Source organism: Anoplophora glabripennis, unplaced genomic scaffold, assembly GCF_000390285.2.
Source record: "Anoplophora glabripennis isolate ALB-LARVAE unplaced genomic scaffold, Agla_2.0 scaffold1352, whole genome shotgun sequence".
Lineage (NCBI taxonomy): Eukaryota > Metazoa > Arthropoda > Insecta > Coleoptera > Cerambycidae > Anoplophora > Anoplophora glabripennis.
Genome location: NW_019417439.1, coordinates 1 through 24,098, shown reverse-complemented (window position 1 = coordinate 24,098; position 24,098 = coordinate 1). Strand labels below are relative to the sequence as shown.

Here is a 24,098-nt window from a genome sequence, read left to right as displayed (position 1 = left end):
CACTGTTGACTGTTATAAGTCGACTGCATCGTGCCAGGTAGTTTGTTTGTCCTAGAAAAATTCCGGTTTATTCTGGAAAATTTTAAGTTAGGTCTCATCTACTCTCAGTGAAGCCTAATTTGTTACATATGTAAGGGCTCATCACTCCCAACTGGATAAATTTCAAGAAAGTATAAATTCATTTACCCGAGCAGAGCAACTCATTTGAGGCAGATCGGCAGATTGCATAATGTACAGGGTGATTCACAACATCCAAAAAAAATTTGGGAATAGATGCGGCATGAGAAATGGAGTCAAAATCGTAAAAAAAATTTTTGTAAAATCCTTAGTTTCGGAGAAAAAATTTTTTGAAGTTGTAGTACTTTCAACCACTACATAGCTGGATAATTGTAGTCTCTAGCGTCACTCGTAATACACGTGAAGAGCCGCGTGGCCTCAGCGTCTCCGAATACTGAAATCCGATTTTACAGTCGTCGTTGCCATAGTGTTTACAATAGTTTTTTAGTAGTTAGTGTCAAAAATGGGTTGCGTGTATAGCAACTCGGAGTTGATGGATATTGTTTTAATTTATGGTGAAGCAAGAAAACATTTGTATTGTGGTGAAGCATTTGTGTTACGGTGAAACAAGACAATAACATTTGTGTTAGTTCGTAGAAATTCAATAAGACAGACCCAAATGTCGATGGACAAAATTTTGAACAGTTGTAACATCAAGTATGTCAAATTATTATATTATTTAAAACTACAAATTAATTTTATTAATTAATAATAATAACAATAGCGGCAAAATCTGTTAAATTTGCTGATATAAAATAGGTGCTATAAAATTCTATTTATTCCTTTCGTTGTGAATTTCTTTCAAGTATTTTTCCGTTTTTATAACTACCGTCATGACGGTCCCATTGTGTCAGGTCAGGTTTTACAGTGAACCAGTTTCCAGTGCCGTGCAGAAGTGTATTTTTAAATTATTTTTGAACTGCCCTTTTTCATTTTTTCTTTACAAAATTGTATTTGTTCCTGAGCTGTCAAATAGTTTCTATTTGTAGCAACATGAATTTTGTTTATTGTTACAGATACATTACTAACTTTACAAGTATGCTAAAAATAAATACATAATGTCAAATATTACTTTATAGTGAAGCTGCAGGAGGATAATATATATAGGAATTCCTCAAATTCCTCAAGATTTTCGGCTAGAAGGAAATATAACATTGAGTATACTCGACGTACAAGACAGGTGCATATTTTTTTGTTTTTTTTTACTCCAAATTTAAGGGATATTGTTAATTTTTTTGAAGACAATAGTATATTCAGTATGAATAAAGAAATTATATATTTTTTAAATTTATGAACATATATGTAACAATACATTAATATAGTTCTATGCCAAGCTTTGACATGTAATATTGTTCATCTTCATAACTACGGTTCTGTGCCTAACCAATTCCACCAAGTATCATTGGACTTGCTGGGATCGGAGTTTGGATCTACTGCTTTATTCGTTTGTGGCACAAGTTGTTCATAAAACTCGCTTAATTTGGCTTGCAAATTTTGTAATATATTTTCATATTTCGTGTCGTTCACGACATTGGTTGTTTCACAAGGATCGCTGTAGATATCGAACAGACAAAACCCAGAGCACACAAAATTCGGAGTGGAATTCGCGTCCCTACACCAGCTCACATCCAACAGACTTCGCATATTTAAAATGACGTCAGAAGTAAGCGGTGATTGATTGGATATGGTTTGGATCGCTTGGTTGGCCAAGCTGTTTATTATTTGTTGTGTGTCGTAAGACGGATTTTCGGATCCTCTCCCTGAGTCGCCGTAATACTGATCGTATAAGCCATCTTGGTAGGTTCCTAAAAATAGTGGTCATTTTACTGAATTTTAAATTATAGTTTTCAAACGTACCGTTCACTAGTTTATATTGGCCTTCATATCCCAAAATTGCAGACTGATTTTCAAATTCGTCGATATTAAGTAAAATTTCAGTCCTTGTTGTTGTTAAGTTCTTCGATATAACATCCCACTGGTTTATTCCATCAATGTCGCCAAGTTCGCTGACGTTGCCACCTATACATATGTTTTTTGCACCTTACGACATTATCCAACATTTGAACCCGGATTTTTACCATGGCTCAGAAGAAGTGTAGCCTATATTGGAAGTAGCTCGGACTCTGCAGAAGGTCTGGAATCTCAAACAGGTACATTTTCTGACCTCTCTGTTATACATGTGAGGTTTTAATTTGTGTAATGAAAGATTTTAAAGAACAATTGTCAAATCGCAAATGGCTGATAAATATGCGATGAAGCTATATTTGCAAAAATTATCCACATAAAAAAATATACAACAGCGACCGATGCTCAAGTGTATTAGTGTAATGATTTCCAAAGCAACGTGTATTTTGAATTGCGAAGATAAAAAAGTGTACTGAAATGAATTTCAAGCATCAACTCGCCCCACGATGCACACATCTGTCCATCAAGATCCTAGACACGATCCGCCACAGGATCCGAGCAACTCTAAATGACTCATCTTCTGAGTCAAGGTGAAAATCCGTGCCCGTCTCCCTCGCTATTACCTGCGGCGTGGTATAGGGTAGGAAGCCAATCACTAATATGTATCAGTTCTCTGTTGATATAACCCCTCTTCTCCAACAATGGACTGTATAATACAGCCGATCCTCGCACACCTCCTTCAAATAGGGTGAATTTTAACTAAAACACATGTACAGGGTGATTCACTATATTTCGACCACCCTTTAACTTTTTTGTTTTAAGAGTTATGAAAAAATGTGAAATATAACGCACGATTTTTTATGAATTTTTCGAAAATGATAGTAGAAAAACAAATGAAGTCCAAACAAAATGGCCGCGGATGTTAACTTTGTTAAGTTAAATGGAACACCCTGTATATTTTTACATATTTGGATAGAACGTTCCCTGTCGAGCATAGTCATATAGGGTTTGTTGGATCCATTTCTAACAATAAGTGAGATAATATTAAAAAACGAAAAGAAGGTTTTTTATTAAGAAAATAAGACATCTTGTAATTGTTAGACCTCTTTCAGGCATTTCTGCCTTTTTTCCAATTACGTAAGGATTTAGATTTAGTTGTAATATATTTTGACATATCGGACATTGATATAGTCCAAAATGCGTATAGGTATTTTAAGTAAATCTCACTAATTAGACCGTGTGAGGCCAATTACTCATGGACAATCTTATATATGGTAGGTCGTGACAATGACAGGTAGTAATGTCATGATAACATTGTTATTGTTTGACAGTTTGTATTAGTATTTAATTAAAATGGGTTACACAGAAGTAGAAAATTGAAATATTATTAGGAATTAAAATAAACTATGGAGAATATCTTAACTACTCTATCTTAATTCCTATAATATTTCAATTTTCTACTTCTGTGTAACCCATTTTAATTAAATAATAATACAAACTGTCAAACAATAACAATGTTGTCATGACATTACCTGTCACGATCACGGCCTACCACCGTTAGACTTCTCACGGCCTAATTAGTGAGATTTCGTTACATTACCTATACTTACGCATTTTGGACCGGATCAATGTGTGATCTGTCAAAATATATTATAACTAAATCTGTAAATCCTTACGTAATTGGAAAAAAGGCAGAAATGCCTGAAAGAGGTCTAACAATTAGTGAGTAATTAGGCAACTCACGGCCTAATTAGTGAGATTTAGTTAAAATACCTATACGCATTTTAAACCATATATCAATGTATTATCTGTCAAAATATATTATAACTAAATCTGTAAATCCTTACGTAATTGGAAAATGGCAGAAATGCCTGAAAAAGGTTTAACAATTACAAGATTCTTATTTTCTTAATAAAAACCTTTTTAACCCGTTTTTTAATAGTATCTCGCTTATTGTTAGCGATGGACCCAACAAACCATATATGACTATGCGCGACAGGGAACGTTCNAGTAGTTAGACTTCTCACGGCCTAATTAGTGAGATTTCGTTACATTACCTATACGCATTTTGGACAGTATATATATCAAAATATATTATAACTAAATCTGTAAATCCTTACGTAATTGGAAAAAAGGCAGAAATGCCTGAAAGAGGTCTAACAATTATAAGATGTATTATGTCCGTGAGTAATTAGGCATCTCACGGCCTAATTAATGAGATTTAGTTAAAATACCTATACGCATTTTAAACCATATCAATGTCTTATCTGTCAAAATATATTATAACTAAATCTGTAAATCCTTACGTAATTGAAAAATGGCAGAAATGCCTGAAAAAGGTTTAACAATTACAAGATTCTTATTTTCTTAATAAAAAACCTTTTTAACCCGTTTTTTAATAGTATCTCGCTTATTGTTAGCGATGGACCCAACAAACCATATATGACTATGCGCGACAGGGAACGTTCNTAATTGGAAAAAGGCAGAAATGCCTGAAAAAGGTTTAACAATTACAAGATTCTTATTTTCTTAATAAAAACCTTTTTAACCCGTTTTTTAATAGTATCTCGCTTATTGTTAGCGATGGACCCAACAAACCATATATGACTATGCGCGACAGGGAACGTTCTATCCAAATATGTAAAAATATACAGGGTGTTCCATTTAACTTAACAAAGTTAACATCCGCGGCCACATTGTTTTGACTTCATTTGTTTTTCTACTATCATTTTCGAAAAATTCATAAAAACTTTTATATTTCACATTTTTTTATAACTCTCAAAACAAAAAAGTTAAAGGGGGGTCAAAATATAGTGAATCGCCCTGTACGGTACATATTTAAAAAATGTTTTAGCAGTTATGTCACAGTTATGTGTTATAATATGTATCAATATGAAAAATATGATTTAGGCATTAATTTTATAAGCTACGCTCTCAGATAAGTCAAAGTAAGGTTCCACGCTTGCCCACAAATTTTTGACGTTTGTAGACCGTCCAGAATAAATTATCGTGCCGTATGGTTGTTAATTATACATATTTCGATAATTCAATAAAAAAACATTACCTTTTCGACGTTCTATTTTATTGTACCTGGTCTCTTTAAATCCATTGATAATTTAAAGGCATTTTTATTATTTATTGTTATATGTTATTATATATCCTTCACGCAGTACACGCCACTGGCGGTCACTTGTTGACAACGGCTTCGTGCAATCTGATGGGTCGTTGTGTTGTCAAAGTGCAAGATTTGTTGGATGTCATTATTTATGGAAATAAGCGGCACAGATTTTAAAAGTCGTGAGCGCATTATCCGCTAGGTACCTATAGACTGATCCCATAATTGTGTACCGCTGTCGTTGTTCAAATTATAACTGACGTCGAGAGCGTGCACCAGTCGAACACGCGACAGTGTGGTGTACACATTTAATGTGCACTGGGACGTTCATCTGAATTATCTATTACTTACTCCTCTGAACGGCCAAGAAGATCCGTGGTTTGGAACTGATCCAGTTGTCATTGGCCCATTATCAGAGAAAAACAATATTATGGAATTCTGCAACATATCTTTTTCTGCTAGTTTATTCACAATTTGGCCCACTGTGTCATCCATAATGTTAACTATATCTGAAAAATTTATACCATTTATACAGTGTTGTATGACTACTTATTTACTTTTCTACACTGAAACGAAAATATACACATACCTACACTAATCGGATAAGTTAAAATGTTGAATTTGTTTGTGTCTACTTAGAACATTTTGTACTGACGAAATAGATAACCGATGCAAATTGATCACCCTTATCATAGAGGGCGTTCAAGTTTATTTTTTTCTGTTTCAAATTTACCACGTGCATTTAGCACTAAGGACCAATGGCCGTGTTTAATGTAACTAAGCGGAAGCGTACGCATGTAAGCTGCTTTCTGCTGTCATTTATTAAACGATTGCGCTGAAATTAAGCAGCTAAAAAAATCAACAAGCGCAAATATTTTCGCTTTATCGCTTGCGCTTGCATGGTGTGAGCCGGTGTAAGAAGTTAATTTGCGCTTGCGCGAATAATGTGACAACTCGATTTTAGGTTAAAATTACAGTATTTGAAAACTTTATAATTTGTATTTGTATTAAAAAATTAAAAATGGAAGAAATCTAAATTGAAAGCTTACTCCAGACTTACAAGGTTGTAGTGGCAGACGGCATCGCTTTAAGAAACAAATTTTTAATAGTGTCTTCAAAGTGTTCTACTGCTGTAGTGTATTAATTTTTAAATTTGCTGTAAGTTGATTACAAAAGTCTACACAATCACTGTTTCTTTCTTGCAACTGTAAAAGTGCATTTGCAAATTTACATTACTAGTATTTTCACAAAACATATACATTATAAGAGGATCCATTATGACAACTTAGGTTATGTCGTGATCTGTGGTTATGAATTCAAACAAATAAACCGCGAGCAAGCGCAAACAGATATTTGAACCGGTTTAAAGGAACCGCATGCTAGGCATGGGTAACACTGTTAATTTTCATGTATTGACACAATAATACCGACTGACTGCGTGTCTGCGCCGCGTTCAATCTCGTTATGACACGCCGGTTCCTTCACAAGTTCACAATATAATTCTAATTAGTCCAATTTTTGTAATGTATTTTTGATTATTTTGTTTTATTTACGAAGCCATAGCGATCAGTATTTTTTTAATGTTTCAGTTTTAGTTTTATGTTTTTTAAAATGCGGTATGTTTTGTTATGATTTTGTTTTTTTTTTTATCAAAGATTTATTTTTACTCGTTTTATGTAAATATATAGATATTTTAAATGACTTGAGTTTTAATAATTAAAATACACAGGTATATTTTGAGTATTAAATTGTTTTACTCACAAGTGTTATATACGTAATAAATAAGTTTTGGAAAAAAGATTAAATCGGGGACTCTGTGGCCCCTTAACTCCCATAATTGCGCTTACGCGGTATCATAATATAATCCCCATCCCATCGAGAATCAGGATGGTGACTCGTGACACCGCGCGTCGTTTAGTAACTCGCAATCCGCAATTTCTGCCATCTTGGGTGTGATTAAGTGTCATGGTGTCACGTGGGCTGTTTCAGCACCCATAACACCCAGAGTGGTGTCAACACAAAAGCGCCATTCAACACGGTGTTACCCATGACTACCACATGCGCTGCAAGCGAACTATTAAAGCGCTGCAAGCCAAGCGCTTGGAAAGCTTAGTAACATTAAACACGATCAATTATTTGATGTATTACTCGATTTTTTACGGACAACAGTGGTGTAACGGCAGGGGTTGTTTGAAAATATGTTCTACACCACTGCTAATGTCAATTGGACACAATTTCCGTGTAGTGTTCGGTTATCTATCAAATTGATCTATTGGAAAATTTAGGCACAACCAACAGTTTTTGAATAATAAAATTACACATTTGGACATATTAAAAAGAATTCGTTGGAAACGAGTCCACCGTTGATTCGACGTACGCCCTCCGAACTAAAGGATTTTCTCTCTCTCAAAAATCCCTGATGTATTACGAACTGTTTGAAAGGCCTGTTTGTATTCTTTGCCATAGTTTATCAATTTTGTTTACAGGGGGTTGCGTAAACCAGCTCCTTAATATGACCTCAAGTATGGAACTCAAGAGGGTTCAAGGCCGGTGAACATATGTTACATTCGAGTAATCTCTAACTTGTCCAGCGAAGTGTGCTTTGCGCTGTCGTGCTGAAACCAAATATTTATCCGCAAATCCAGTGGTACGTCATTTAATAACACATTGAAATTGTTCATAAAAAATTAAGGCAGGACTGACCAGGACTGGCTATTTGGCCACACGAAAGGGCCAACTGGTCGCCAATTATACCAGCTTGAACGTTAATTGAAAACTTGTCACTCGAATGGCATGAGGATTTACTTCGCTCCATAAATTGTTATTGTGGAAGTTAACTATTACTCGTCTGGTAAACGACGCTTCATCAGTGAATACAATATTTTACAGAAAAATTGGGTTTTCTGCAAGCTTGCTAAGAAGTCAGAGTGAGAACTCTAATATTGGTGGATTACTTGATCTAGTATGTTGCGGCAACAGTATAGACGAGTGGCAGAGAAAGATATAGTTTGAGTACATTTTTCTCTCGTGCAGACACGTGATTAGCTAACGCTCGCCGTTGCTCGGGCATAGCGCGGGATCTCCTCAGTCTTCCTCTACGATTAGAGTGAGAGAGCGAATACCCAAATCATCGGCCTCTCTCTACAACGTCTACTCTTTTTAACACGCGGCGCATCTTCCATGTAGTATCTACATGCTCTAAGGACGCAATTTCTGGTCGTGAGGTGACTGTGTTTAATTTTTCAAAAATTCTAGCATAGCATGTTGCCCAGAATGAATTTTGAAGTTAGTGGAACAAGCCGAAAATTAAAATTCGTTGAATCGTTGGTAAACTTCACAAACGATTTTTTTGTTTATAAACAATATTCAATAATTTAATAAAATATATTTAGTTTATTCCAGTTTATTTATACCTTCAGTAAGTAATTCGTGAATAGATATTTCAAAAAGGTAGGTATCAATTTTAAAAATCGTTCTTGTGAAAGTCTGTATTTTTGTATAAATGGATTGTTTCTTGAAATTCAGAAGTGCAGGAAAACGCGTGATCTTGAGAATTTTAAAAATTTTCGCCTGCGGCGCCATTTAGAGGCTTTCCGGGCACTTAATATCCCGGATTTGAATTCAACAAATATAACAATCCTAAGCAGAACACATTCAATCAATGTCCATGCGCCGCCACTGGTATCAGCACACTATGACAAAGTAAAATAAATACAAAAAAATGGGACTAAGAAAATTATCTCAAACGTGTTTTACTTAAAAATGGTTGATTTTATGAAAATTTTCCAAGAGATCAATTTGATAGATAACTACACGGAAATTGGGTCCATTTGATAAAATTAGTAGTGGCGTAGAAAATGTTCATAAAATGTATAGTATATCAATTAATTAGCCTTTAGGTGCTAACAACACGTGGCAAATTTAGTTAAAGAAATCTTGTGTCTCGTTAATCAAGCATCTGCGACCCCATGTTTACTTGGACTTTTTGCCTCATATGAAAATGAAAGTCCGCAGGTTTGTACTGACGTCATGCGCAACTCGAGCTGATGTGTGGTGGTTCAAATTGGTCGGTTTTTAAGGGTTACTGCGAATCTGTCATAGATAGAGCAAATCTGATAGACGAGTCCGGAGCTCTTTTTTCGAGAAAACAACCATGGCACAAACTGCATCTCTCTATCTGTTACGATTTTCGAGATACAGGGTGTTTATCGATTTTTAGCTAAACCGACTGGTGCCTTTTTCTCGTTTCCCTTTCAAGATATCTTAAAACGGAGATACATTAGATGGCAGTAAAATAAATGTGATTTGTGTGTGTGACCACAACTTGTGTTTTTTTATATAGAACATCCTGTATTTTATTTCAAAAACGGAAAGAGGGCTAAAATGCATTCTAAAAGTAACGAGCGTTCAAATAAAAACGTGGTCGAAGTTGGCTCTGACACATTGGACGTAGGGAGTAGCTTATAGCGACCAACTTAACCTCATTTCTCAACGAGCTGTATAGCAGCTGTCAGTTTCAATAACGTTAATGACTATATAACTTTATTTTAAAGAATAATCGTGATAACAATAACAAACAATTAAAGGAGCTGCGGAAAGTGTCCCCCTCCTTGTTATAACAATAAATTAAAGCAGCTGCTGAAAGTGTCCCCCTCCTTGTTCCAAGCACTTTTCACACCTGTTCCTCAAAGAATTAAAGACATTTTCTAAGATGCTCGGGGTATTGTTAATTTCACGAATCTTGTCTATAAGTCGAGCCTGCAGATGGTTTAAATCAGGAATAGGCAGTTCAAAAATAGTGTTTTTAAGGTAAGGCCACAAAAAGAAATCACACGGCGTAATATCACATGACCTCGGTGGAAATTCATGTTCAGCATTGAGACTTATTAGTCGATTTTGGAAAACTTCCCTCAACATATTCATCGTCTCGCCTGCCGTATGTGCCCTTGCGCCATCTTGTTGAAAGTAAAAGTTTGTAATTTCGTTTTCTTCCAGCTGGTTAACAAAAGGAGCGATAATTTCTTCTCTATACCTTTGCGCAGTAAGAGTACCATTAAAAAAAATAGGTCCATAAATCCTCCTTCGATTGAGAGCACACCAAACTCCAATTTTTTGAGCGTGTAGAGGGCCCTCGACAAAAAAGTTATCTGGTTTTTCAGAAGACCACATTCTCATATTCTGTGAGTTTACGTAACCACTTAAATGAAACCAGGCTTCATCAGAAAAAAAGGTGATATTATGAAGTTCACCGTAGTTGTTTAAAAACCATTCACAAAATACAGCCCGTCGCGGAAAATCAACTTCATGAAGTTCTTGCTGACAAGTTAAACGATAGGAGAACAAACGCAAATCTTTTTTTAACACTGTGTGGCAGGTACCGACTGATACTCCCACCATTTGTGATAAAACACGTACAGAAGTTCTTGGCGCATTTTCCATTATTTGTTGGACATTTTCTTTTAATTCTTCAGTCCGCTTTTTAGGTCGGCCGCTTCCTTCTTTTCTTGTTACACTGCCCGTTTCACGAAAAACATTAACACAACGCTGAACTGCACTTTGAAAAATTTTGTACTCAACAACGCCGGGAAATTGATTTTGAAATTCTATGAAACATTCCTCAATAGAATACTTCCATATTCCATCAATCTTGCGTCCATTTCTAAAGTAGGACTCTATGATAAACACTTTTTGTTCTTGAGAAAACACCATTTTAAACGCTTTTTAAAACGAAAATATTCAAATTGATAGCGGCGATATAGCGCTTTGACAGATGACGTTTAAGTTCATTTGCTATACGCTACGCCCTACGTCCAAATTTTCAGAACTAACTTGACCACGTTTTTATTTGAACGCTCGTTATATACTTATTATTTTTTGTGTAGATTTGCGGAAAATATAAAATTTTCAAAATACTAACGATTTTTAAATTTTCTGACTGAGAAGGCCTTGAAAACAACAAGTTTGACGTTACAACATTTTATTAAATTGTATTTGTCTTTATTTGGGTAAAGAACCATTTATGATGTATGTTAACATGCCTGTAATAATGTTAAACATTAAACTTGTTTGTTTTCAAAGCCCTTTCGTCAGGTGTCGTTGATATTTTCAAAAATTTTATATTTTCCGCAAATCTACATAAAAAAGTAAAGTATATATTTTTGGAATGCATTTTTAGACCTCTTTCGGTTTTCGAAATAAAATACATATTAAAAAAACACAAGTTGTGATTTCACAAAACTAAAAATAATATCACATTTATTTTTATGCCATCGAATGTACCTCAAAAAAGTGCCTGTTGAATGTTCAAACCGTTTTAACATATCTTGAAAAGGAAATGAGAAAAGGACACCAGTTGGTGTAGCCAAAAATCGGGAAACGGCCTGTAACGCGAAAACGGTAACAGATAGAAAGATGCGGTTTCAGTCATTATTATTTTTCCACATAGCAGCTGGCGGGATTTGCAATAGCGGCACTCATTTACAATAACAGCTCTCAACTGGCTGAAACAATTGAACCCGCGTTCTGCTCTCACCACTTGAAGAAACCATAGATCATCAGTCTCAGTTGTGGATATGCCTCGTAGTTAACATGCCATAACAGTACTACTTGTTAATCAAATTCTGTTATAAATCGTTACAAGTGAACTACTGTTGTATATGTCATGTTAAAATATAAACGTTTTTTCACTGCTATTACCTGCATATCTTCTTCTCTCCTCAAGCTCGATATAATCATAAGTTTCATTGGTCTTCGTAATATTCGGAACTCCCAGCTCCGTTCCCCTTCCCGTGTGTGCAGCAAGATGTGACACCATCAAAAATAAAGGTTCTTTTTCGTCGTGGTTGTCAATTATTTCCAGAGACTTATTTGAAAACAGTTCTGTGGAATATTGCCCCTTGAATTGATATTGCGCTGTCAAATTGTAGTGCAAGTCGTATCCAAAGTACGTCTTAAAAATGAAAATTAATTATTTTTACACGCACGTAAATGTGTGTTGTATGGTATAGAATTTTTCTTACTGTAACACCATCCGCTAGTTGTGCTCCAAGTGTGTAATCAAAGTAACCGATGAAGCCGCTCCAATAGCCGAAATGTGTGTCGAAGCCTCTGCCTACCGGCGTTACTTTTTCATAGGCGTGACCTAAATGCCATTTTCCAACCAAATGTGTGCGATACCCTAATTCCTGTAATCTTTCAGGAAGAACAGTCATGTTAAGTGGCACATATCTGTTCTCTCCAGCTTGTAAAGGTATTCCTTGTAAACCTGCAAGAATTTTAATTAGATATACTTAGATATGTGAAAGTGATACAGTTTTACCTGATCTTATGGGGTAGTTCCCTGTTAATAGGGCTGCTCTGGACGGTGTGCATGTTTGTTGAGTGTAAAACTTGTCCAAAATGACACCATTGTATCCCAAGGCGTCGATATTTGGTGTGGGAATTTGGTTAGACCCATGAAATCCAAAATCGTTCCATCCCTTGAATGAAAAGGGAAAATTTAAATATGTTAATTCCGACACAAAATATTTCAACTGATATAAGTAGGGTAACTCGGAGAGTTCTAATCTACCCCTTCCACTTTTTTCAACAAAATAGACCACAAAATCTAGATGTTCGAGAAGAGTTTACTGCTCGTACTTTTGTATCTCACTGTAGGTATGTCACTGTATATTATAACTGAGGGCCATTAATTTCAAAATTTATTGTAAATTGGGTTGTTAAATATACATTTTTTGTTGTAATTTGGAAATTTTCTCTTTGACACTATACAAAATTTTATTACCTAAACTTATTAATACGGTTGAATACAGAATTACAAAACCTTTCATTAAAAACATCCACATCTCTCTTTTAAAAATAAAAATTGACCTGTTTCTAGATTTTTGTCCAAAAGTCACTGATTTTCGAAGTAATGAATTTATAGAGTGTTTCTTGGAATTGGATAAAAGGCAGAAATTCCTGAAAGAGGTCACAATTACAAGGTGTCTTATTTTCTTAATAAAAAAAACCTTCTTTTGGTTTTTTAATAGTATCTCGCTTATTGTTAGAGATGGACTCAACAAACCCTGTATGACTGTGCTCAACAGGGAACGTTCTATCCCAGTATGTAAAAATATACAGGGTGTTCCATTTAAATTAACAATGCTAACATCCGCATTCTATCATTTTTGAAAAAATCATCTCTAAAAACAAAATAGTTAATGGGGGGTCAAAATATAGTGAATCACCCTGTACGGAGAAAAATATATTATTTTGCCAATCTAATATCTTTTATAAACTAAAGTTAACTTAAACAACTGTACTGGAAAAAATTCTCCCGTGAGACTTGCATTCGATTGTTTAAAGACTTGTATAACGGGTTGTATTTCAATCCTGTAAGACATCTTCGAATTTGTCTAAAAGATGTGTTTTTGACAGTCGTTTCACATTTTTTGTTTCGGTATTTTAGAAGCATCGTATTTTAGAAATAACCGATAGGTATACCTATATTACAAGATAATTATAATTTTGCCTTGTATGCTGGTATANAGATATGTGAAAGTGACACAATTTTACCTGATCTTATAGGATAGTTCCCTGTTAATAGGGCTGCTCTGGACGGTGTACATGTTTGTTGAGTGTAAAACTTGTCCAAAATGACACCATTGTATCCTAAGGCGTCAATATTTGGTGTGGGAATTTGGTTAGATCCATGAAATCCAAAATCGTTCCATCCCTTAAATGAAAAGGCAAAATTTAATTTTGGAGATAATTTGAAAAATTAAAAAAAATTCCGACACAAAATATTTCAACTGATATAAGTAGGGTAACTTGGAGAGTTCTAATCCACCCCCTCTACTTTTTTCAACCAAATAGACCACAAAATCTATATGTTCGAGAAGAGTTTACAGCTCGTACTTTTGTATCTCATTGTAGGTATGTCACTGTATATTATAACTGAGGGCCGTTAATTTCAAAATTTATTGTAAATTGGGTTGTTAAATATAAATTTTGTTGTAATTTTGGAATTTTATCTTTGGCACTATACAAAATTTTATTACCTAAACTTATTAATACAGTTGAATACAGAATTACAAAACCTTTCATTAAAAACATCCACATCTCGCAAAACGATCTTTTAAAAATAAAAATTAACCTGTTTCTAGATTTTTGTCCAAAAGTCACTGATTTTCGAAGTAATGAATTTATAGAGTGTTTCTTGGAATTGGATAAAAGGCAGAAATGCCTGAAAGAGGTCACAATAGGGTTGTTGACTATAAAAACAAACCATATACAAATTGCTGTTGATACAAAGATTTTATATAAAAGAACCTGCCTGTATAGTTAAATTTTAAATATATGACAAATTAGTGGTAGAAATCATTTATGAATTTTTGTGTTACTTAAAAACTAGACTGACGTCATAAGGGGCAATTGAACAAGAAGCTAGTAGCGATCCTATTGCATAATTTTGAAGAAGAAGAAAATATATCAAAATTGTCCATCAAACCCTGTTACCCTGTTTCCTGTTTTTTAAACAAAAGTGACAGTAGTGACACTAGTGACAGCAGTCTATCAATTAAGAGNAGTTCAAAGCGGCGTGCCGCAAGGATCTATTTTAGGACCACTTTTGTTTTTATTGTATGTTAATGATATTGTTCCTAATTTCCCAAACGTAACATTTTCGTTATTTGCTGACGATACCAGCTTGTTGATACGGGAGACTAACAGAAATAATTTAATTCAAAAAACTCATAATATATTAGAAAGTATTTCTGATTGGTTTCTCGCCAACAAGTTGGTTTTAAATTGCAGTAAAACTAACAACATAACATTTCAACTACGCGGAACGACAGACATTATTCTAAAATTAAACGATGATCAAATCCAACCGGTAAATTCAACGAAATTTCTGGGAATTTATATAGACTCTCAACTAAACTGGACCGAGCATACTTCTAATTTAAAAAATAAGTTAGGAAAAGCCATTTATGCAATAATAACCATAAAAAGAAATGTTGATTATTGTACAGCAAGAATTGTATATTTTGCTTACTTCCAAAGTTTACTGCAATATGGAGTAGAATTGTGGGGGGGTCTACTGGTTTCATAGATATATTTATGATACAAAAAAAAGCTATTCGAATTTTGTGTGAATTGTCTTGCAGGGAGTCATGCCGAGGTTATTTTAAAAAAATAGGAATATTTACTCTAGCTAACTTATATATCTACAGAGTAGCTATTTTAATTCATAAAAACAAACATTTAATAAACACACCAAGTGACTTCCATGGTTACCCTGTAAGACGGCAAAATCTCGTATTACCAAAATATAATTATACTACAACGCGTAATGGTGCATTGTACACTGGTATTAAAATTTATAATACATTACCGTCTTATCTGAAATCATTAAATTACAAGGCATTTAAACGTAAATTGAAAATATTTTTAAAAAATTATGAATTCTATTCTTTAAATGAATATTTTTTAAGTATGAGATAGTAGAGCGGTTTATCACGTCCTGCGAAACAAAAAATAGTTTAAACGTACTTAGTTTATGTGTGTGATTAAATTTACTATCAAATGTTTTCGGATTTAAATATGTTGTTTTTTCAAGTATTAATTTTTTTATCCTAGTCAGCTGTATATTTATTGGATGTAATTAAGCAAGGTCATAATTATAGTAATAATTATTGGGGTTGTTGACAACGAAATACTTTCCTTACACCTTTAATTAGGTTTGCTGTTACGTATATAAAATGTAGTAATACTACAAAAATGTAAAATAATTATAATTTGCTGTATCTGAAGGAAATAAATGTTTACTTACTTACTATATAGTCTTGTGTCAGCAGCAATTTTTTTATTTCAATACAGAATGAAGTTTAATAAATAAATAAATACATAAATAAATAACCTTTATTTTCCTTAGAGACTAATAAGGTATGGGAGTAGTCAATAAAACAAAAAAAAAAAATGAGGCTAAAATGCGCCCAACGCACGATACATTTTACCGACATGCAATATATACATAGATATAACTTTTTACAGTAAATATAGTGACGTTTATAAAATGTATACATTTTCTCTAAATTTATGTCAACAAAAATGTATAGCAAACCTATTGCTTTTGGCTACCAAAAAATTTTAAAAAAATGACGGTTGTTTTAAAAAATTATTTTCTTTTAAACCCAAAACTATTTAAGGAATCTTAAACTATGGCCTACTAATACAATTGGAATAATATTTTTTAAATATTTCCCGATATTTCATTATGGCAACTCCTGAAATGATAAGGTCAAACATTAGATGGATTTTATTTTTAAAATTTTATATTCTGTCTTCAGATTAATGGTATATGATAATATTATATTTACAAAATCTACAGAAATTTTAATAGTTTTAATAAATGTTGAAATTTTTTGTAATTAAGTGAGAAGGTCGACGACATCGACAATAAATCATATAATTTTTTTTGTCTCTATAAATTAGGAAATTTTATGCAGAAATTTGGTAAACATGTCTTCTTAGCGAGCAGATTTTGTCATCATAAAAGTAAAAAATTCAAGCTTGAGACATTTTCCTATTGCATAAAGACCTAATTTAATAGCCTACAGCTTTATTTTTTCATAATACTCTATAATATTGATTCAACAGAGTTCCAAATGTGCGCAATGTGATGATGATCAAAATATTGGTTCATGGTATTCTAAGAAACATTTTTAAATTAAAATTAAAAATTAAATTTTTCTCGAAAAATCAACAATAAGAAAGTTTACTAGAGTGCTCTATCCAAACTTCATAAAAAATTTTATTGAAGAAATATGAATTTTCACGAATATGGTCATTTTTCTGATTTTAATGTACCTACTTACAATATCATCTCCAAGAATCATTACTATGTGGGGTTTGTCCGATGCACCCCAAACAGTAGGATATAAAATTAAAATGCACGTAAATACACGCTCGAATATCATAACACCAACAAATATTTTACTTCTCTCCCTAAATCACTTTTACCGACGTGGTCGGTCCAAAATCAGCTACTAAAATGTTTGAAGACGGATAGTAACTTATATGTACCAACATTTTCCTCACCGTGTTGAGAACAGATATTCTCAAATGAAATACATACATTTCAAATGTGTTTCCAATTATTTCCATACAGAGTGGATTAATTTTTCAAGCAATCACACTTTCTGTAAACCGATTTGCGTAAAATGTCTAACATTTGTTAAATCATGTTTCATTTTCGATTATTTTATGCGGAAAAGGGTACAAAATATTTTATTTTGAATTACCGCATCGAATAACGTACTTGATAATTATTCGTCAACTTTTTTGTTAGGCGGCTTTAAAGGGCCAAGAATGACGGATATTTATTTGACAGGTCGACGAACGTCAAGACCGCTAATGTAGGTATAGGTTGTTTACAAACTGCTGATACCTTTCGCACCATTTCCTCGTAACTGATGAGTGACGTCATTGATGTTATAAATCGGATAACATCTACGTCAATCATTGTTATGTTTGCTAATAAATTTACTAAATTTCTGATTTGATCTCTATTTTTGGAATTTCCCTATGTCGTGTATCATAGGAATTGTTGTTCTTCCCGCTAAAAATTGAGCTTGTTTTGTTTGTTTTCTCAAGACCACATTTTCATGACTTTGAAACATTACGTCACAGACGACCCAGATAACCTTGAAATAGATCTTTCAAAACCACCATTTTATGACCTTAAAACATTACGTCCTACCAAAATTTAATTGTCAAGTTGAAATTTCAACTTAAAAAAGTTTAAACAACATTTGTCCGGCTCGAATCGTCTCCAATAACTGTTATAAATAGTTTTGAGATGTTGTGACGTTTTGTCCTGCGGGAAGTGTGGCTGAGTAGCTGAACGACGGCGGTGTTTATGGCGACGGTTGTCTCGGGGTTGCAGTTTGTGTTTGTAGTGCAAAAACACCACTATTCCGGTAGCTACGGTGAAGACACGATATGTTCAGAGTAGAAACATTGCATTTCAAGAATATGGTTATTATTATTAAACGTTATTCCCCATGTGCAAGATCTAGCTGGCGCTAAAATTAAGCTCCCGAAAGAAACGTTAGAACGGCAGGCAGTATGGTATTAGGCAGTAATGTGTTTTGTGACGAGATAAAGCAGAACAGAGTCAGATCAGCAGACCAAGGGTAAAGCAAAAGCAAAACTAAATTTACAAATTACAGGCTTGCCTACTACCTTTAAGAAAAAATCAACAATGGTAATATAATAACCAGAATATAGCAGAGCTCCTCAGGATGGATGGCCAGGCTAGAGCGAAAATTATGTGTAGCCTATAGCAAAATAGAAAGTGAACATATTAAAAAAACCGTAGTAAAGTTAAATTTTTTAACATTTTAAATACAGTAATGTAATTAATTGTATAATTCTTTTCCATGATGGTGACAAATTAGTGTCATTTTATTATCTTTTAAGAACTGTTTTCAATAAAAATCCATATAGAATATCATTGAAAATAAACCACCTACAGTTGGTAGTGTCGAACAGTAAAATATTATATGTCTAATGCTTCCTTATTGTTTTCCATATAATTCAGTGATCAAGTTAACCACGTATCATGATAAAAATTAATTATGTACCTATGTTTTCTTGGGAGATATCATTGTAACTAAGTATGAAGGTATGCTGGGTGATAAATATAAAATGCTTTAAAATATACAGCACAAGACCTATTTATTTCAATTTTTCATAAATGTTAATGGTACTTACTACAAGTTATTTGATATAACTCACGAATGTAAACATACAGAACGTGTGCGATATGTACATACGTAGGTACATTCGCAGCGATAGAACAGGCGGAAGCAAATTTGTTGCCATCGTCGTCATTTTCGATAACTGAGTTGTCTATATAAAAACACATTCACATGAGAGAATTTGGTTATTATCTCCGTGAGGGAATATTTATACAGGAAAAAAGGCTACATCCGTAGGTACCTGTGTAAAACAAAATTTGGACAAACATTAAATCAGAATTACAAATTAAGAATGTGGGAGAAAAATTTTCAAAATCGCCTATGTTTCAAACACGTTCGTCAATCCGCTCAAAAACAACATTTATTATTTGGAAAAATCGCGGATGTTTTCATAGCCAAAAAATTGAATTTAAAATTTAATTATAATAATTATTTAATTATCTAGATGACATTGTAAATTAGGTTAGTCTTAAGAAACACGTTAAAAATTAAATGTTAAATTTTGTAATGTGTTTAATACGATAAAATTCATTTGAAAAACACTAAATAAGTGGGTTCCTCGTAGCTCGTCCCTAAATCTGTAGTGTTTAGAGCGGCGGTCATGGTTATCGTCGTTAACAGTGAAAGTGGGAGTAGCGCATATTTACTATGCAGTTTGGGATCTGTTTAGTTCGCCCGTAATCAAATAGTAGCTATTCACTGCTTTCTTATTAACCGTAATTTGCTCAGGTGTGGTTTAAAATTTTATTGTTACCTACATATTGTTTTTTGTATTTTTAAAGATCGTAAAAGTTTAAAATTAGATTGTAAAGACAGACTAACAGCAGTTGCAATGCTATCTACTGAACAATCAGTGGTGCGAGAAAAGTTTATTTCGGACAAAAGCAGAAGAATCAATTCTTACTATAAAAAATAATGTTGAGCACATTTTCCCTATATTTCAATAGTAGGTACTTAAAATAGAACTGCCCAATTATATTTGATCTTGTTTTCAATACTTTGTATACCTAAATATTTTCACCCTCCCTGGTATGGAAGTTAATAGCTGCCACTACAGGTATGTAGGTACAGAAATACGGTACGTTTCCATTCTTTTCTCATATGATATGACGTTAATTAGGCGAAACGGGAATGGCTGAATACGTAATCATTTATATTTGGTTACATTTTTATTTTATTTTTCCACTTTATCAGTTTAAGAGAAGGTGTTCGTAAAGTGCCTTAGAAAAGGATCCTGGTACCACTAATCGAAGATTAGCCACAAAATTTCAGGTACCTATGTCATATGTTGCAAAAATTAGAGGTGAGTAAACAGATTCCCAGACAGCACCATATATTCTGAGAATATTCTCTAAACCTTTTAAAAAGATTATATATATTCTGAATAAACCTAGAATATTCATAGAATATTAATATGCTTATAAAATATTCGTAGAAGATCCCTTTTTAAATATACGTATGATATTCTCCATAGATATGCTAATAATAATATCTCAAGAATATTCTTCAAATGATATTCCTAATACATTCTCAATAGGATATACGTAGTTTTAAAAAACTGTAATTTTTATTTAATAGTCAATAAAACTGAATACCTATTCTAATTTAACAATTTGGGGCACTATATTAAATCGAATTTGCGCTTATTCCAATTTTAAGCAAAAAGTTGAAAATTAATCAAAATATTATGTTGTTAATGTTGGTAGTACCTGTCGTATGTTTTGTATTTGTAGTTGGTAATTCAGTTGGTTAGCAATGTTACGTTAACATTGTTATTGTCCAATACATTATAATCTGTACCGGCGAGTATAATTCAATCAATTTACAATACCTAATAAGTGCTGCATAAACAATGAATTATTATTATTAAAGTGTTTTGTATTTTGCACAAAGCAGGTTTAATGCTTTGCGGTGTTTGGTATGCTTAAGATTGATTAGAAGCTGTGACAAAATCGCAGAAAGAAGAAAGGAGACCATTTAAACTACAAAGTAAGTTTTATTTAGGGTTGTACTATTATTTTTTTATTTTAACGAAATGACAAGAAAACGAAATAAAATGTGGTATGTATTGGCAGTTTCATAGAGATTAATGAAGTTACAACAAAACTACCTTCATAAAATTCGTTGGAAAATAACTCATCTAATGGAAGTGTCACTAAGCCTAAATCTTTGCAAAATTCCGTCCTAGAACTATCTCTTATAAAACCCAGAAATACCTTATAGTCCTAGTGACACTGAGATTGATACGTTATTTGCTGAGATCTTAGTCAATCCTCAGGTATATAGAATACAGTTACTGGCTTTAGTTATAAAATGAGCTTGGGCCAATCACTTCTTGTTTTCATTTTTTACACTTCTAACGTTTATTGTTGTGGAGAAAATAGCAAAACATTTTCTACTAAAAGTTAAAGAAGCATGTTCAATTGAAAATAGTAATGATATCAAAAAGTTAAAACCAAAGTGGAACCATTGTCAGTTTTGAAAAAGTTACCTAGATTATAGGTCAATATGTGGAAAAGAAAAAACCTATTTATATAATAAATTGTCAGCGTTTTATTGTCAGCCTGTTCTTTTTAAATGCTAATTGTAATAATTGTTTCAGTCTTACCGTTTTATCTAAAGGGGTTCTTATGAATATTATTAGTTCAAATTTTTTTCACATATTGACATACAGTCCAGCAAAAAGAAAATGCAAAAATATATTTTTGTTTCAGAATTGGTAACCGAGAAGAACTAGACTGAGAGAGATGCCAGAAATGTTATTAGTGAAAAAATAAAATATACAGTTAACCAAATTTGGTTTTTCTAATTTCAAGTATGAGATTGATTTTTTTCGAAAATTGAAACCCCCCTTTCAAAGTCTATAACTTCTCAGGGGTGCAGCGTAGTATAAAGGTAAGTTGTGTGCATGTAGTCTGTGTCGGTTCTTATGCGAAACACCCTGTATTCCTCAAAGTGTCCAAAATCCCTTAAAACTTACCTATCGTCGTCATTTCCTTCAGATTTTATTTCTACATCTTCACATTTAATACACGACGGGCTCTCTGCAGCTTTATCTTCACACATACTTGTTATTTTCTCGTTCACATCTAAACAGTTTTTTAAAAAACTCGTGTGGGTGTTCAATAAATCGAAACAAATATTGCATATAACGGGTTCTTTGGTGGAATTGAAGTTCTACAACAAAGAAGCTGTCAACTACAATCATTATTTTCTAATATACATTTGAATAAAAATTTGTCTCTAAAATCAAACACTGAATCTACTTACTACTTCTGGAGTATATTTGAGAAACATATCAACATCCACTTCTCTTACCCATGTAAACCCACATGTGACTACCTGCATGCACAGTCGACAAATCCTCTCGTCTTCTAATATATTTCTAAAATGTTCTTTACCTCTTTCCTTTAGATAAATTTCTTTTAAGTCAATCGGTGCTCCCATTTCGGAATTAATGTAAGGAAAGATACAGTCCTCGGTATCCATGCAGGTTGCCTTGAAGTTAAACGCCACAAATAATTTTATAGAACAGCCGTTACATATTACAGATTTATTTTTGTTAGTACTCTGAAATAATAGCGATAAAGGAATTATATAGAAGGTCCAATATCCAATAATGGTTTTTGTTATATAAATTTTCCTACTAGCTTCAGTAAAAGGACGTCCAGGACTTCTATAATAATTCCTTGAATTATTTTGAAACTGGTATCACTTATGATGTTGAGGCAAAGCCTACATGTCTTCTCAAAGTTCTCCATGTCGTTTCGTGTTCTTTATAATGCAAACAGCAATTTGATGACATTATTGAGAATATGTAAACAAACATATATAACCTCACAACCGGTTCACAAAATCATAGACCATAATCTGTAGACTGCCTAGAAAGAGAGATTAATTACTCTGACGTATGCGAGAGATGCTGGTCAGGGCAATCGGTAAAACAAATTCAGCGAACTTATGAATGAAAGTCTACATACGTGCAGAGACAACCATGTCTAAAATTGAATACATATGAATGTTTTAAAAATTGTAAACTTTGGTACAGACTTAGGCAAACTAATTGCGTTAAAAGAACTTTACAAGCATATTTTAAAAAAGTAAGACTTTAAAAAAGCTTTACTGAACCAGAAACAAAAATTGGGAATAAAATGTAATAAATTAATTTACTTCTGTAGGGAGCTCTATCTGGGTGGCTGTTTCAGGAAGGCACACTATATTTTTCTCTAAAACTTTATTTTTTTCTATAAAGGCATAAATCTTAAACAACGCTTCTTTTTCGCACATAATATGCAATGCTTTTTTTTGCGACTGAATATTGGTGAATATCTGACTTGTAGTCACTATTTCTATCTCTTGATCTTAATTGTCATATGGTAGTTTAAATCTCTTCACTCACTCATACTACACATACCACAACATACAACTTCACTCGCGAAAAATTGCCTAATACCTAACCTCTTCCTTTTTCCTTTTCTAACCATAAGCAATACCTAAGATAAAGAGAGACGTAAGAACTAAGAACACTGAACACTTTACTCCAGATCTCCTCTTCTTCTTCTTATTCGAATAAGTAAATCGTGCGGTTTTTTTTTTAATTTTTGAAACGGGTTACTACTACACTTCGAATATTAATTAATAATGTGTTTTTAAGAAATTAAAATTTTAACCACTTTGTGTCAGATGGATCAAGGAATGCCTTAATTTTGGTTAACGAGGAATATACATCGCATTAAGAAAGTTTTAAATTCAATAACATCACGTGATTACAATTCAGTAAGAATAAATTAATAAAGATTATAGTTTATTAGTACATATTGATGATCAAAATTGTAATGTAATTTAATGTCTAATGATTTTCTTTTTGTACCTCCAATTTGTACAAAAAATTTCCAAATTAACAATAATGCTTACGCTCTTATTCATTAATTGTTAATATTTATTGTTAAATGAAGAGAAATCGAGTTCAATTCAGTTTGCACCCTAGACTTTCGCGTACATGTCTTGTAGCAGCATTAACATTAAAATCAATGATATTTTCAGTAATATTAGAAGCAGTGGCGGCGCATGAACATTGATTGAATGTGTTCTGCTTAGGGTTTGTTACATTTGTTGAATTGAATTCCGGGATATTAAGTGCCCGAAGTCTCTGAATGGCGCCGCAGGCGAAAAATTTTAAAATTTTCAAGGTCACGCGTTTTCCTGGCACTTCTGAATTTTAAGGAACAATCAATTTATACAAAAATACAGATTTTCACAAGAACGATTTTTGAAAT

The 24,098-nt window shown here is 33.1% G+C and overlaps 1 protein-coding gene across 1 annotated transcript; it reads right to left on the bottom strand.

Annotated features, from left to right (window-relative positions):
- Positions 1–1,393: 1,393 nt before the first annotated feature.
- Positions 1,394–22,583, bottom strand: LOC108915058 (arylsulfatase B-like). The gene is made up of 11 exons (XM_023456300.1): positions 22,470–22,583; positions 22,093–22,392; positions 21,803–21,999; positions 21,431–21,449; positions 12,396–12,555; positions 12,097–12,341; positions 11,774–12,026; positions 5,429–5,586; positions 2,586–2,721; positions 1,915–2,076; positions 1,394–1,862 (listed from the first exon to the last, which is right to left on the bottom strand). The coding sequence occupies exons 1-11, from the start codon at positions 22,581–22,583 to the stop codon at positions 1,423–1,425; spliced, it is 2,184 nt and encodes a 727-aa protein (XP_023312068.1). The 3' UTR covers positions 1,394–1,422.
- Positions 22,584–24,098: the final 1,515 nt, after the last annotated feature.